This window comes from Neopsephotus bourkii, unplaced genomic scaffold, assembly GCF_033783945.1.
Source record: "Neopsephotus bourkii isolate Nb327-2 ecotype Australia unplaced genomic scaffold, CSIRO-AGI_Nbou_v1 NB_1292, whole genome shotgun sequence".
Classification (NCBI taxonomy): Eukaryota; Metazoa; Chordata; class Aves; order Psittaciformes; family Psittacidae; genus Neopsephotus; species Neopsephotus bourkii.
In genome coordinates, this window is record NW_026901776.1 from 8,475,045 (window position 1) to 8,490,694 (window position 15,650).

At 55.6% G+C, this 15,650-nt stretch overlaps 1 protein-coding gene across 2 annotated transcripts; it reads right to left on the reverse strand.

The window, feature by feature from the left end:
- Positions 1-208: 208 nt before the first annotated feature.
- Positions 209-11,248, reverse strand: DLK2 (delta like non-canonical Notch ligand 2). Of its 2 annotated transcripts, none has more exons than XM_061365909.1 (6): positions 10,871-11,248; positions 5,536-5,637; positions 4,042-4,105; positions 3,787-3,917; positions 2,983-3,130; positions 209-2,473 (listed from the first exon to the last, which is right to left on the reverse strand). In XM_061365909.1, the coding sequence occupies exons 1-6, from the start codon at positions 10,941-10,943 to the stop codon at positions 1,696-1,698; spliced, it is 1,296 nt and encodes a 431-aa protein (XP_061221893.1). In that variant the 5' UTR covers positions 10,944-11,248; the 3' UTR covers positions 209-1,695. The 2 variants fall into 2 exon arrangements, with proteins under 2 accessions (XP_061221893.1, XP_061221894.1); XM_061365910.1 differs by lacking the exon at positions 10,871-11,248 and adding an exon at positions 7,852-8,006.
- Between the last annotated feature and the right edge of the window lie 4,402 nt (positions 11,249-15,650).

The following is a 15,650-nucleotide window of genomic DNA, read 5'->3' on the forward strand; positions in this document are numbered from 1 at the left end:
TTCCCCTGAAGGGCCAGAATGTAGTTGGTTACATTAAAGGCCTCTAAGGCTAGTTTGCTGCAAGACCACTTTTCCAAGGGAAACTCCTTATCCCTCCTGCCCTGCTCCCAGCTGCACAAACCCACAGCTGCTTTCAGTTTGGGGATCAGGTTGGGGTCCAGACGTCACTTTTGCAACCTGAATTATTTTATGATTCTCTGATACACTGTTTCTGGGCTTGTATTTGTTTTATTTGATAAAGGTACATCATCCATCCATGTATTAAAAATATAATCTTTCTGATGAAGCCCCAGTCGCCTCTCCCAGGTCTCCCTCCTGGCTGAGTGCTCAGTCCTCTGTCTGCTCCCTTCACACATCTTGAACCCAGCTCTGCAACCCTACAGGCCAGTAGCAGGGTTTGCGTTGTGGGGTTGTTTTCACCCCACTGCTTAGCTCTTCATGCCCGTGTGGAGGCTCAGAAAGCCCTGGCCCTGACAGGGACATTGCTGCATACATGCAGAACAGTGCAGGCAGGAGCAGACCTAGTACAAGGGCCAGGTGACCTGGCCATCTACTTACTGCCTCTTAGCTGTGCTTTAGCAGTGATGAAGGCAGTATCTTATGCTACCTGTGGTCATCCTTAGGCTCGGTGGCCTGTCCTCACATCCACTGTGGGGAGTTCTTTGCTGTATCAAGAAACACTACAATGGCTGATTTGAGCTGCCTGTCTTGGAGCAACTGGGACAAAAAAGGACGATCTGGATCTTATATTGCTACTTAACCTGCCACAGCACGTCTCCAGCCTTGTCCATCTCCAGTTTCACCTGTGAGGGCATATGAGAAGGACCAGCTCAGGCCTGGAGGACCCCAGAAGGGAGCAGGCCGTGCTCCCCGTTGCCTGAAAATGGTGAGGCAGAAGTGCACACTGGGGTGGGCAAGGAGCTTGGTCATTTGTGGCCAGACCCAAAAGGACAGCTCAGTAAGTCGGGGCAAGAAGATCGCTGGATCATCAGCAGGAAAGTACAGAAAGTGTTTGTAACCCCAAGTCTGAGAGCAAGAGGAGGGGACATCACCCAGGGCAGAAGGGCATGAGGGGACGCCAAATGATCTCCAGAGTGTCTTTGAACTGGCTCAGAGAACCACAAGGCCAAGGAAGGAAGGTGTTTGCTCACTCCATAGGGACATGGCATCTGAAATGACAGCCTCCAGAAACAGCTGAGCCACCCCTTCCAGTACTGGGGCAGGAGGCCTGTGCAGCCACAATCGTCCTGAAGGCCCCAGAAGAAATACCCCAGTACCAATGGAAATTAGGACAAAGCCCTCTTCCTATAGTCACAGAGAGACGTTACAAAGGGCCTGGCAGAATTCGGGTTTGCAAGAAGGCTGTGCCCTCTCTGCACTCCCTGTCCTGTTTCTGAGGGCGCACAGTGGACGATACCGGCACCGCATGGCACGGGCTGCTGCAAGCAGCATGTCACTGCTCCCCTGCAGGGCTCGCCCATCGCAGCCCTGCTTTCAGGTGCCCATGGGGTGCTGTCTGAGCACACAGCTCAGACCCAGGCAGCGCCATCACACCAGTGCTGGATGCCCAGGGGACTTGTGTATGCATTTGCTGCCCTGGGAGCCCTTCCCTGCTGCCCACCTTGTGCTGGCGCAGCTCCCCAAGGTGCAGTTCAAAGGGGTTGGTGCCAGGGCCCAGCTCATTGTCCTCCCAGCTCACAGCTCTGTTGTCTTCCTGGGCTCGATCAGGACGGTGTTGAGCATGCCCACCTGACACTCCTGGTCATGCAGCTTCCTCTCAGCCTGGGAAGGGCTTTGGCACCAGTTTGACCTCTGGCGGCCCCTTTGCCAGTTCCTCAGCAGGAGCAGGACGGTGATGAGGACTAGCACCGCTGTCAGCACCCCGAACACCAGCACTGTCACCAGCTGGGCTTCGCTCAGCCCCGAGTCCCTTTGGGTCACCACCTCCTTCACAGAGATTTTCAACAACCCTCCCCCCGGCTCTTTCTCACTGTGGTTGCCCACACGCCGCCCTGTGACCGCGGTCCTGACAGGCTCCGGCTGCGTCACCCCCGGCATCTCGCTGGTGGTGCTTTTCACAGCTCCGCTGCTGTCGTGGTTCACAGGGTGGTAGGGGGGAGCCCAGGTGGGCTCGGGGACGGGGATCTCGCAGGTTTTGCCAGTGAAGCGGTCAGGACACAAGCAGTCATAGTCATTGATGCGGTCGTAGCACTTGGCCCCGTTCTTGCATGGCTGGCTGGCGCAGTCGTTGATGTTGATGGTGCAGAAACGCCCTTCGAAGCCCACCTGGCACTGGCAGGAGAAGCGGTTGATGCCGTCGTGGCAGGTGGCACCATTGGCACAGGGACGCATCAGGCAGTCATCCACGTCCTTCTCGCAGAAAGCCCCCATGAAGCCAGCCAGGCACCGGCACGTGAAGTTGCTGGCAAAGCCGTTTTCATCTTGACACTGCCCCCCGTTCTTGCATGGAGACCTGCGTGGAGACAGCAAGGGAGTGTCACGGCCATGGAGAGCAAGCGGCTTCCCCACCCCAGGAAGGGGAGCACACAGAGCTGCTCGTGTGAACAGTGGGTCCGGCACCGTCTCTCCATGAGGGGACTATCTCAAAGAGAAGCCCAAACAGGAGTTTCCACCTCCCCAAGTGAGAGGCTGAGGGACATCCCCAAGGGCTGTGGCTGTGCACGGGCCCAACACCCACCAGGGAGGGTCTCCAGCCAAGTGACCTGAAGAGGAAAAGCACCCTCCTGACGTTCCATCAAGGCATGGCCTGTGTCAGCTCATCCCCACTACGACACCAATGACCTTGCCCCAGTGGGATTGTGCGGTGCACACAGCTAAACCAAAGCCAAATGTGGTTTTGGCTTAACTCCATTAGCACATGGAAATCCACAGATAACAAGCCCAGCAGGGCCACCCCTTGGCAGTGCATGGCCCAAAGTTAATGTTGTTTGTAATGTCACTGCCCTCGCTGCCGTGTCTCACCCTGCCTTCTCACATGGCCCCGTCTTCATCTCACAGTCCTTCCCATGGAAGCCTTCGGGACACAGGCAAGAATACTCCCCGTCTCGATCGTAGATGCACTGAGCCCCGTTCTGGCACGGGGGGGACTGGTGTTCGCAGATGTGTATGTCTGAGGGGAAAGGAAGAAGTGGGAATCAGTAAGAGAAGAGGGGCAATGTGGCCAATTCAGTTCAAACACACCCAGTGAAACCCAGTGGGGATGGAGAAACTGCAGGAGCTTTTCCCTCCACCCATCCAACAGGCATCTGCAATAGAAATGCAGTGCCTACGTGATGTCTCCCAGCTACAGTCCACAAAGTGCACAGGCTTCAGGATGCAGAGAAAGCAAATCATCCTGCAGATCTGCACGATGTGAAGGTGCTGTGCATGCTGTCTGGGCAGCCAGTGCAGACCCCATGGCACAGAGGAGCCTCTCAGGCCAGAGGAGGGGAGTCCACCAGCCAACAGCTACAGGCAGGAAGCCCTGGGGAAAGCAGGAGGTGTTGCCCGGAGCCCAGCCACAGCATGGGAAAGGCAGTGAGCCTGCTGCTCCATGTCCCAAGGCTGGCTGGTATTGTGGCAACTCTTGACATGCAGCCAGGGAGCAGGTGCTGGCTGCCTAACCTATTCTGCCCAGATGTGGCAGCCAAGCAACATCCCATCTCCCTGGCAGCCCAACAGCATAACCTGTGGGGCTGCTGGCCAGGCCGGCTCACCTGTCCATGCAGGGTGTGCTGGGCTTCTGCCCCCAGCACCAGAGGCTGTGATGTCCAGGCCAGGACTCACCTTTGTCACAGAACTTGCCGGCCCATCCGGTGTGACAGATGCACTGCCAAGGCTGGTGGCATGTCCCATGGAGACACCCCGGCATACGCACGCAGTCCTCGCAGTACTCGCCCTCCCAGCCTGGGTCACACCTGCAGGAGGACAGGGCATGGCAGCATGGTAAAACCCAAGCAGGGGCTATGGAGCAGCTGGCTGCTTGCTGTGCAGGGCTCCCGCAGATATGGCAGCGCTGGGAAACCCTCCCAAAGGCCATACCTGCACTTCCCATCCTGGTCGCAGCAGCCGTGGGCAAGATTACAGCGCTCGCTGCAGTCATCACCTGCAAGGCAGGAAACGGGTGGAGTTGGGTTAAGCAGAGACCACAGATGACTCCAGATCTGCCCATGGTCCTTCTGGCTCACAGGGTTTTTTTCTTACTTCCTAAGCACTCAGCATGCCCTTCCCCAGAACCTTCCTTTCAATGGCTGGATGCCACATGAGAGATGAGGATTTCACAGTTACCCAAGCAGAAATGACACTGCCTTTATTGAGAAAGGGGACCCTGCTTCAAAACTACCTGGTTTCCGATCATCTCCACACCTCTCTGCTGCCTCCCATAGACTTCAGGCCTCTCTGAGGAAGAGCTGGGTTTGCCCAGCACACCACACTGCACATTAAGGCGACCTGTATAATAGAGCCTGACTCAGCGGGGACCTCAGTCATGCAGCAAGCATGGTGGGAAAGCTCAGGGCCAGGTACTGCAAGGGGCACAAAGGACTGAGGATGGAAATGGGAAGAATGGTTCCTCTTTATCTCCCAGGAAGTACCTGTCCCCAGGGACAGCCATTAGCACAAAGAGGTCTGGTCAGGGCTTCTGGCCTCCTCCAGAATGCAGCTGCCAGCACTCCCCTCTGGCATGGGGAGGTATGGAGCCAGGTATCTGTTTATTTATTTAAAGTCCTGTTTATTTATTTAAAGGCAACAGAAGCTGTAACTGAGCCTTGGCCTTGCTGTGCCACTTCTCATCCTCTGCTCAACGCTGGCCTGTTTTCTCCAGCAAGGTGTCTTCTTTCATCTTCACCTTCCTCTCTCCCTCATCACTTGCTTGCATCTTAGCCCAACAGGGAGCTGGCACTCTCTGCCTCCATGGACAGTAAAGCCACAGCGAATGTCAGGAGGCAGGGGGTTTCTGCAGGAGCCTAGTGTGATCCCAGGCCAGGCCCAGGAGACAAACACCCTTATCTGACTGAGCCCCTCCATCCCAGACAGAGGCAGGTTAAAGTCTCCATGCCAAAAGTCATACTCTGACTTCCCCCAGGCTGTGTGATATGCTCCCTAGGACGTGAGCAGGGAGAGAAACACCTCATTGCCCATTGGAGTAGTGTAAGAGCAAACTAATCTTTGGGAAAGGACTTTGTCTCATAGGATCGACAATTAGCTGTTCTGTTTGGGATCTTCTTTCCCCCTTGTCCTGCCTCTCCAAACAGGCTCATCCGTTTAGGGACCCATTCACCCCAAGACAGACAGAGCAGTGGGATCCCTCACTGCTGGTCTGCTCAGGCACCGCAACCCCCATGGATATCAGAGTGAGGGTCTCTACAGTTGCCACCAGTCACCCCTCAGGTACTGGGTGACTGAGCAACATTTTCCGCTCTTCCAGGTCAGACCAGCTTTATTTTGCATGGAAAACAGAGAGGACTGCAGCAATGCCAAGAGTACGTTTGGAAAGATGGATATGAAAGGGAAGTACCCATGTCTACAAAGACTCACCATGGGCAAGTTGGTGATGGGCCAAGAGAATCCAAACCAAGGACATGAGCTGGAGACAGAAGCTCCTGAGCATGGTCAGCGTGGCCCCACCGAGATGAACACCTACAGAGAGAAGAAGAGCAAGCTCAGAAAAATCCCCTGGCTCACACCACAGCTTCGCTTCACGCATCCCTTCCTCGCTACCTGGGAGTTTTGACTTGAAACATCCCATTTTGTACAGACTTGTCACCACGCTCCTCTCTGTCCTTCCAGGCTCCTTCCTCTAAGGCAATGTTGGAGCACCAAGAATCAAAAAGCCTTTTAAAATGTACTCTACAGGAGAACTGAGTGTGCACACTCCACCCTGAACATACAATATCTCAGGCTGTTACACGGCATCTCAGAGCACCTACCCCGGCCAGCTGCTGTCAACAGAGCCAAATCCTCCAGAAAAGAACATCCCAGCTGTGGGGACCTTCATCTGGGGGACTTCAGCTTTGTGTTAAGCAAGATCCCCCTTGTGCATGTCCGAATGAATAGATAGGCTGAGTCTTTTTACAGCACCCAGGCTGCTTTTCAAGCCCTTCAGGAAGGAAGGGAGTCCAGTGGATCTAGCAGGTGGTAAACAGCAGCCCTATTCCATTTTCCAAGCAAAGGAGTGAAGTGATAGGCACTAGACCCGAGCTGCAGCCCCAGATAGGAAAGGCAAACACGCACCTCTCCCTAGGCGCAGTCCTTTTCCTCGGCTGTCCTGCAGAGAGCCCTGTTAGCCCAGGGTTCCTGCACCCATCTATTTTCCGACCGCCTCCTGCCCTCTTGAAATAACATTAAATACTTTCCAAAATCGCTTCATTCCCTCCCAGCCTCCTGGGGTTGTTAAGGGCAGGAAATTTGAGGGTGATATCATAAATATATTACTATAATGAGATGGGAGGGGTTAAACAGTTGTACTAGGAGAGCGGTGAAGGTATGGAGCAGGCTCCAACCAGTTGTGTGGGTGTGATGGACAGGGGCCATTCCATTTTCAGCTTGACTCCTTAGCTTGGGAAGGTTGTGTTTGGTTGATAGTTACGTGAAAGACTTCATAGATGGGAACAGAAGTCCTCCAACCCACCCACATGTACACATGCATTGCATAAAGAGGTTTTGGGATCCCTGATAAGGGCCTCACCTGCCTGGGCCAGACAAAATAGCCCACAAAAGCAATGATGTTGCTCGAAGCATCTCTCCAGCAAACAAACCATCACCAGTGAAGGATGCAGCATTTTCAGAGAGGCTACGGGATGTTACTGTCACTGCCCCAGCCGAATTCCAGCACAGATTGCTGCATCCTCTCTGCCCATAGCCCTCTTGTCACCACGCTCGAGGACCCTCCCTCGCCTCCTGCCCAAGAGCACTGGGCAGTGGCGCACAGCTGCTGCATTTCAGAGGAGGGTGAAGCAATTCCTATGAAACTTATAAAGTAATTTAGGGCTGAGCAGTTGATCTCCTTTTCCTTCAGGGCTGTGGGGAGCTCAACCTTCAACCACATGTCATTGCAGAGGTCATTTTTCCCCATGGCTCCCACAGCTTTCGCACTCGAGGCACAGCCTCTTGGACCTCCTGATGTAGCCACTCCACAGTTGCTGCTCCCAGCTCCCACCCAGGGACCCCCCGGACCCCGACAGGGCGCAGGGGGCATCCTGAGGGGCAGCTGGTGCTCAAGGGAGGTGCAAGCAGCACCCAGGCAGGCCTGGCTTTAGGCCAGAGGGATGCAAGGGAGGGAGCTCCCTCTGTCCCACTCCTCCACTAGCGCCTGACCGAGCTGCGGGCTACCATCCCCTAGGGGCTGCAGGCTATTAGGGATGGCCCTCGGGACTATTAAATTTCCCGTAGGGAATATTAGGGACCTCTGCAGTGTTGGGGGCCAACAGGGAAACCCCGTGAAGGGGGCTATCACGCGCTGCCCTAGTGTAGGGACCCCCCGGGACCCCCAGTCTAATACACGCTGCCCCTAGCATGCGGTCCTCTAGGGACCCCTGGGGCTTCGGGTCCAGGGGCAGGGGTGGGAACCCGGAGGATGCCGCGCCGCTGCGGCTCCGCGCTCCTGCCTCTCCCCTCCTTCCCTGCGGCTTTGGGACCACCCCAAGCCCCCAGTGCCCCCCGAGGGTCACGGCCACGGGGGTGCCCGCCTTCCCCCCACCCCAAGGCCGGCCGGAGGGGACGATCCGCGGAGCCCAGCATCGCTCCGGCCCCACCGGTCCCCCTGCGGCCGGGGAGGCGGCGGCAGCGGAGGGCTTCCCGGGCATAAGGGGGCTGCGGGTCCCCGCCGAGAGCCGTCCCCCGTCCCCTGCTCACCTCGGCGACGCGGCGTGTCGTGGGGCTATCGCGGGGCGCGGCGGTGGGGGGCGGCCATGCCCGGCGCGGCGGCGGCGGGGCTGGGGAGGCGCGGGGTTGCGGAGGGAGCTGCCGCCGCGTGTGCCGCTCCGCGCCGCGCCGCTCCGCTCCGCCCGCCGCCGCCGTGCAGCCCCGGCCGCCTGCCAGCGGCTGCGTGTGCCTGCACATCCCCGCTCCCTCCCCGGGACATCCCGCCTCCCGCCGCCCCAAACCGCAGGCAGCCCCCGGCCCGGCCCGCCCTGCCCGCTCACCCCTGCCCTGCTCCCGCCGCCGTGGGCATGGGGAAGGGGGAGGCCCGGCACGGCCACACGCGGGCCCGCACTGCCCCCGGGGAGGGGCGCGGGGGGGGCTGCCTCTGCGAGAGTCACCGGTCCCGTCCGCAGGAGGGGCCCGCAGAGGATGCAGGGGTTGCCCCGGGCTGGGGGTGTCCTCCCGGCGCGGCCCTGCCCTAGCGGGAACCCCCGCCCAGCCCCCTGCAGCTGCACACACATGCTCGGGTAGGGGCCCCGGCCCGCTGCTGCTGGTTCCTCGCAGCCTGGTTCCTCTGTCAGCAGTGGGTGTGGGGTGACCCCAGCCTTCATTTCATTCACATTGTCTGAAACAAGCAAAAAAGCCTCCTGCAGCCCCTCGCTGCCAGCTTCAGAGGCTACCAACACAGCTCGGCTGGCAAACAGCAGGGTTAGGAAGCCCCATGCTTAAGGTAGAGGTGCAAAGTGGAGTTGTCAATCTACAAGAATGAAGACATTCAGTGGTCCCTGGCACTCCTCTCACTGCCGCTCACAAGCTGTGGACACCAGCTCCCCAGTGTACAATACGACAGCCCTGGGAGAGGGGCTGGGCTGTCACATCTTCAGGAGGGACAGCTGCCCGCTCTTCTCCTCACCTTCCATGGCCTTGCTGGTACTTCACCAGATCATATCTGTCACCTTCAAAGGTTCTAGCGATCCTTCATTAGATCACAAGTTCACCTCAGCCAGCCCTCACCCCATGAGTTTTGCTGTTTTTTCACCAGGAAGGAAGAAGAACCAAGTCCTACTGGCAGTTACCTGGATGCTTCCACATTCCATTTCATCTCATCAGACAAAGCTTAACCCATCCCTGCTCTCAGCTTCTCCAGTCTCCCTGGTCTTCTACAGCTCCTGACAGCCCCATCAGCACCACACATCCTGCAGCACCTGTGGGCAGCCCCAGTGCCCCAGGACAGCCCAATAGCCCCCTCATAGCCCATCTCTCTGCTGGCTCTGACTACAAACCCCTGCTTGCTCCATCCTCTGCAGGTCTGGACAACACAAACCTTCTGAACAGTAGCATGGGACCCTCCCACCATGCCCATCACTATAGGTGCTGCCTCCTTCCTGCCTCTTTCCTGCTCTCCTGTCACCAGGCGCACTGTGAGAGGCGCACTGTGCTTCCTGTCCTTCCTGCCTCCTCCTGTCTCCCTCACCCCACCTAACTGCTCCAAGGTCCCCAAGAACCAGGGAGGTCCAAATCTCCGGCTGCTCCATTGGCTCCCCAGGTATGCATGGAACAGGTGTGCACCCACTGTTCTGAGATGGTTCTTGTGGTTCTTCATCCATTCTCATCCCCTGATTTTTCACATCCAGCTCAGTCTGCTTCTGAGTCCTGGTTTACACCTTATCTGGGGCTTACAACAGAGGGAAAGGGGGAGGCTGAGGGCGAAGCACAGCTCCTGGTACTCATTTCAAAACCAATCAACCTTTCCTTCAGTGACTGATGCTCTAGGACCTGGGAGGTTCCAGTCTTCTCCTCCGATCCCCACAACACTCTGCCTTGCACTCTTTGCTCTGCCAGTCATGGTTGGAGGCCCCCTCCAACAGTGAATGTAGGCTGCTCAGCCTTACCCTCACCTCCTCTTTGAAACCTTACTGTCTACACCGGCTGCCTTAGGTATGGCACCTGTGACATCCTCACCTGCTCTTGCCCTCCTCTGCTGGGATCTGCCCTGGTCCTGACCACGCCGTGCTGTAATGCCATTGCACAACCATGCCTGCGTGCTCTGAAACCTCACACAGTTAAATGCACCTAAGAAAGCCCTCTGGATGCTATGTGTGCATTTGAACAGGCAGGTAGGAGGGTGCTTGTGGAGGGGTCCCTGCACACATTGTTGCCCGTAAGTATCTGTGTCCACAACATGAGCACTGTGGGAGATGGAGATGGGATTAGGTTGCAGTAAGTGGAGCAGAACACGTGGATCTCCCTGTGCTGCTTCTCTCAAAGGCGAGAGCTGTGTTGCGGAGCAAGGGACCTGCAGGCTGAGAAGGTAAAGCTGGCTGCTGGAGACCTGAACACTGAGGCAGGGGAATGTAGAATAGAAATGAGGGTGCAATTACAGAGCAGGGGAAAGGCATATTTGAGGAAATGGGGTTTGGGGGTTAGGTTTGGTTTTGCATGTGAGTACAGAAGTGTCTGTGATGTGATGCAAGTGTCTGCATCACAGACAGAAGCAGGCAGGGATGAATGTGGGTACAGAAGAAGACGGAAGAGATAAGAAGGGAACCCAGACACTGTGGACCTTGGGTGTGCTCCTTCCTCAGCACAGAAGGGCTGCTGTCCCACCCCCAGACACACTCCCAAGCCCCAGAAGCCCTTGGGCTGCCCAGGGTGGTTCAAGCGGAGCAGCTCTATTTACAGACCCAAGAAACTGGTGTTGAAGAGGGGATTCCCGGACTTGGCTTAGACCTTGCTCTACTGGGCTCTGATCCCTGCCATGCCATCCCCAGAGGCGTCTCGGATGGAACAGCTGCTGGGTCAGAATTAGGAAGGATTTTTTCCTAGCCATAAGAGTCCCTCTGCTGCTGTTCCCTCCGGTGAAGGAAATCCCACAAAGCAGGGACCTGGAGTGTGAACAGGAATGATCTGTCACCACAATCTCCCCCGCCAGTGCATGCCAGCCACAGGATCCCTCCCTGGACATCCTTACAATGCACCATCACTACTCCCATACAGAGGGAGGAATTACCTGTCAAAACCAGCTGGAGCTGTTTCCCTTCCTTCCAGTGTCTGGAACCTATACCTTGGAAGCAGCCGGACATCAGGGATGAGCAGCAGATGCTGAGCTGAGGAAACAGGTGATGTTGCCTCTTTCCACTGAGGAGCCTTCCCCAGAGCAAAGCGAGAAAGAAACTCCTGTGCAGAAGCCTGGAGAAACGCACTGGTTCCTGCTTGCTCTAATCCCTCAAGGGAGGCAGAGGAGCAGCATAAACCAGCTGGAGAAAGGCAGCAAGCACCTCCAGGCTGCCAACTCCAATGATCATCCTCTCCCGCAGCTCGCACTCCGCATCACCCTCTCGCCTTACGCACAGCAGAAGCACAGGGTCTCTGGGTTAAGACAAATGTTCTCTGCCATCCCACCCCCCTTGCTGTTCCCATTCCACCCCAGCCCACAACAAACATCATCAGCTCACTGGCCCTGCAGCCATGTAACCCAACCCCAGCCATTGTTCCCCCTTCCCCAAGGTCTATATTTGACTCTGCAGCAGCACTGTGGCTCTGTGTGTGTGCGTGTGCGCGCTCACTACACACGCACGCTCCGATATTTGTTCAGAGCCTCATTCTCCAGATGCCCGGGATTGCTTAGAAATAGCTTCCATGGGCAGTAGGTGTTTGTGCCTGCAGTGGGGAAGTGGAGGGGGCAGGCAAAAGAGAAGCAGGGAGAGGGTGAAGGTCAGAGGTGGAAAACCTCCTCGCTCTTCCCTCCCAGTTTGCACCATCTCAAAGATCTGCAGCTCTGTGGGGTGTGGATGGGCTGTGGCTGGACAATGACAACACTTGCTCTCAACAGCAGGGCTAGCGGCAGAGCTGGAGAATGATGGAGAAAAGGCCAAGCTACGGTCTTGGTGAGTCCATCACTTTCTAGTAGCAAAAGTACAGGTCAGCCTCCAAAAGCCCTTCAAACTTTACTAAGTCTGGAAGCTGAGGCTACCAGAAATGGCACTGAGGGTGGAAGTACCTCATTCCTTTAACCTGGCGGCCCTGCAAAGGGTACCTCAGCATACGGGAGCTGCCCTGGGATTCACCCTCCTCCATTTCAGTACTGCATTAAGGGTAGCCACCCTGGGCTACCCCGGGATGTATTTTGTGTTTTCCCAAAGCCTCCAGGAATGCTGCCCAAGCCCAGTGTCACATTCCCCATGATCGCGGAGTCCCTGGGAACACTCTCTAGGCTTGGCATAAGCCTCTTTTATTTGCATCCTTTGAAGCCTGCCAGGACACACGGCAAAATCAGCAGTGTAAGTGCAGTCAAAATGAACAGCAGGAAGGATTGCCTTTATCCTAAACACTGATGATCTGGGTAACTCATTGCCACTGGGTAATGAGAAGAGGCATGCATTTAAAAATGTCTAGATGTCTGTGTAGATATCGAGAATGAATAGGAATGAACTCCAAAGAGCTGTAAAATCTCGTGCTTTAGAGCACTGAAAATGAGGCCATGGACTAAGGAGCAGCTCTCCACAAGGGCAGTAACTGTGTGCAGAGCGATGCCTATACCTTCCTCTGAGCCATGCAGACCTGACCCTGGGACAGGAAGGATGCTGGGTGTGAGAAGGCACCATCCATACATTCCCACTGGACAAAAGGGTGGCCCAGCATACATTTCCCATCACTAAGGCCAAGGGAGGATGGGACTGTATTGGATGCTCCCGTGGTGCCTGTGAGATGTCCTGGAGAGGTGATTCCTGAGTGTTCAGAGCCAAGTGCCAGCCCCTGTTCAAGTGTGACTGCCAGCTCTCCTCTCCTCTGCTCCGAGCCAGCTGTGTGGAGTCCCTCATTGCCAGGGCTGCTGCTTCCTGAGGGGTGTCTGTATCCTGCACCGGCCTCCAGGTTGCTGCTGTGCTGGAACGATGTGACTGTCTGTTGGGCTGCTCCATTATAACACGTCTTCTGAGTGTAGGAGTGTGGGTGTAATGGACTTGAGTTCAGTGCCTGGCAGCCCCCAAACCTGCTGTGAAGAGCTGGAAAAGTAAGCTTAAGTCACACGTTATTTTGAGATATAGATTCCCTGAGTCCACCCCAGTACTTCTATTCAAGACAAGACAGGGGAGGAGGGGAAAAAAATAGATTAGATACTGGAGGCAAAAGGAGTCCTTAGATCTGAAGAGAGAGGAAAGAAATTGAGTTATATATGATGAAGGGCGACTAGAGAAAAGATTTTTACCTTGCGCCCCCACAGCTCAAAAGACTGAGTCATCCTCTTCCAAAAAAGCACCATGATTTCACTGAGAAGGTGTTTTGCTCTGTGATTTCTGGCTTCCCCTGGTGTGCGTGTGTGACAGCTAATGTCAGGGCTCTCTCAAGGACACAGACTTCAGGGGCTGTACCCATTCCCTCATCAGCCTCCCTCCACTGGGCAGAGGTCTGGAAGCATGGCAATGGGAAGGAGACGTCTGCCAGACTTTCCCTTTGCTGGCACACACTTGCGAGTGCCTCAAAGCCCACCTCCAGCCATGCCCTCTCCATTTCCCTTTCCAGCTGGCAGCTTGAGCAATGAAACCTCTTCATCTTACCGGGAGCACACAAGCATTTAACGGGACTTAAAGCAAATGTTTTGAGCTCCCTTGGTGCTTGCCTCTGAACTTGCTCCTGGGTATTTACAGAAATTGGTGGATCTTGGCATTTGCCACAAAACCTCGCAGGACAGCCTGTTGCAGTGAATTTCAAGGTCATGCAAAGGTATGGCCTGTGCTTAGAAAGGCTTGGACCCTGGGTTCAGAGGAGAGGAGTCCATAATTAGCAGCTCCAGGGGATATGGATGAGCAGTGGCGGGGGGGGAAAGCTAATTGCAGACTGACTGGCTCCTTGGCCTTCAGCAGCTCCCGTGAAGCAGGGAAGCAGTGCGTTCAGCCAAGCACCAAGCGTGTCCTAGGGAAAGGTAATTCCTCCCTGGCCTGCCCGGACCTGTCCCTGAGCGAGGAGAGCAGAGCAGAGGATTTCACACACAAAAAAGGTCTCTGAGCTGGAGGCACGCGCTAGGCACGCAGGAGTGCTCCTCAGCATCACACAGCCACGTGCCTCTGCCTGACAGAGCCTGCGAGTCCTTATTCTGCCCTCCGAGGCTTTGGGGATCAGATCCTTGCCCCCATTTGTGCACCCTGGTGAAGTGCCGCCCCCAACACCCCGGCATGCAGTGTCCTCCCTCACACAGGCAAGTGTGCTGCCCCAGACCTAGATGAAGCCCCATCTGCCTGAGCACATCAGGGAGAGCCAGCTTCACACCTAACCCCTCCACCACCTCCCTTTGTGCTCCAGTGAGACATCCTCCCCCTTCTTCTCCACATACTTTTAACTCGTTTAATTTCAAACACTTTATTAGCATGACAAGCTAAACAAGTTTTGACAAAGGGGAAGGGAGGCAGAGCCCTTCAAGTCTCAGTCTGAGGCTGATGCCGTGATTCCAGCCTTTGCTTCCCATGGGGCTTTGCCTTGCATTGGACCAGCTATACTGACCCTGTGCCATCTCTCTCCATTCCTTCACAGGGATAAACTGCTGGCATGGGAAGGCAACTGCCTTTCCATCTCTGTTGCATGGCAGCACCCATGCTGGATTTAACATCTGCTGGGGCAAAGGCTTTACCGGGAGCGTTGGTAGGGCTTGGGTGAGGCTGATGGGAGGAGAAACCGCAGTGCTGGGGCAGCTCCTATTGCAGGGAGCTCACTCCAGGGACCGGTGGTAACTGTGGTGTGGATCCCAGTGGGAACTGGCTTTGTCTCTCAAAATAACCTCTCTAAGGTCACATCCCAGTACATAGTCCTTTGCAGAGCCCTGGAGCCACACAGAGTGAGAGCTGGAGGCACCTGAGCTGGGCTCAGTGCGAGAGCTGGCTTACGAGGTGAGCGTGGCATGGAGGCGGCAGTGGGCAGAGATGAGGGGCATGCCACAACCAAATACTTGAGGCCAGAAGACCCTGATTTCTCCTGCCTTCCTCTGAGAGTGATGCAGTCGGTGCAAAGCGAGTGCAGGGAGCACAAATCCACCGCTGCCAGGCTCTGCACTCCCTGCTCCACAATAAGATACTGCACCAGGGGCAGGGCAAGAGGTGAGCGCCTACTGTTGCTCACCGTTTTATGGCTAATTAGAAGTGGCCAGCAGGGGTCACTGATATCTATTTATTTTACCATCATTATTTTACTATATTTTTATACACATGCAAATAAATCTACAGAACACCCACAGGCAGCAATTGTAGTGGGGAAGTGTTGGGGCGCAATGTATTCATCAGGTGTACAGGCTGGGGGAAAATGCCCCTACATATGCCTGAAATACCAGTGTGAGCTTTGCCTCCCTGCTCAAACCTCGTAGTGTCATGAAACCACTGAGCCATGCCAAGCACCAGGGTACTGTGGTGGTAGGTTTCTGTCATTCTCTGGTTCTGCCTCCGTCTTCCATCCCGTATTGGCAAAGAAGCTTTGAGAAAGATTCAGAGATTCAAGCCTCGGGGGCAGGATATTGTGTCTGCTTGTCTTTCTGTGCAGTGCCCAGCACAATTACATCCCAATTGTGACGGGTGCCTGGGGATCCTGACAGCAAAGTTTTGAGGGTTGTGTCTTCCTGAGCCCTGAATGGGATGGACTGGATTATCTACATGGGTGTTGTTAGGAACTGTTTTACTGGTGGGTTGTATTCTTCTGGTACATGCACGCTCCAGGCATGCTGGCAGGATGTTAGCTGTCCAATTCTGCATCCACAGACTTGTTTGGCTGTCTCAGGCTGGCTGTGTTTCACTGATCTTACTGTTCCCAAG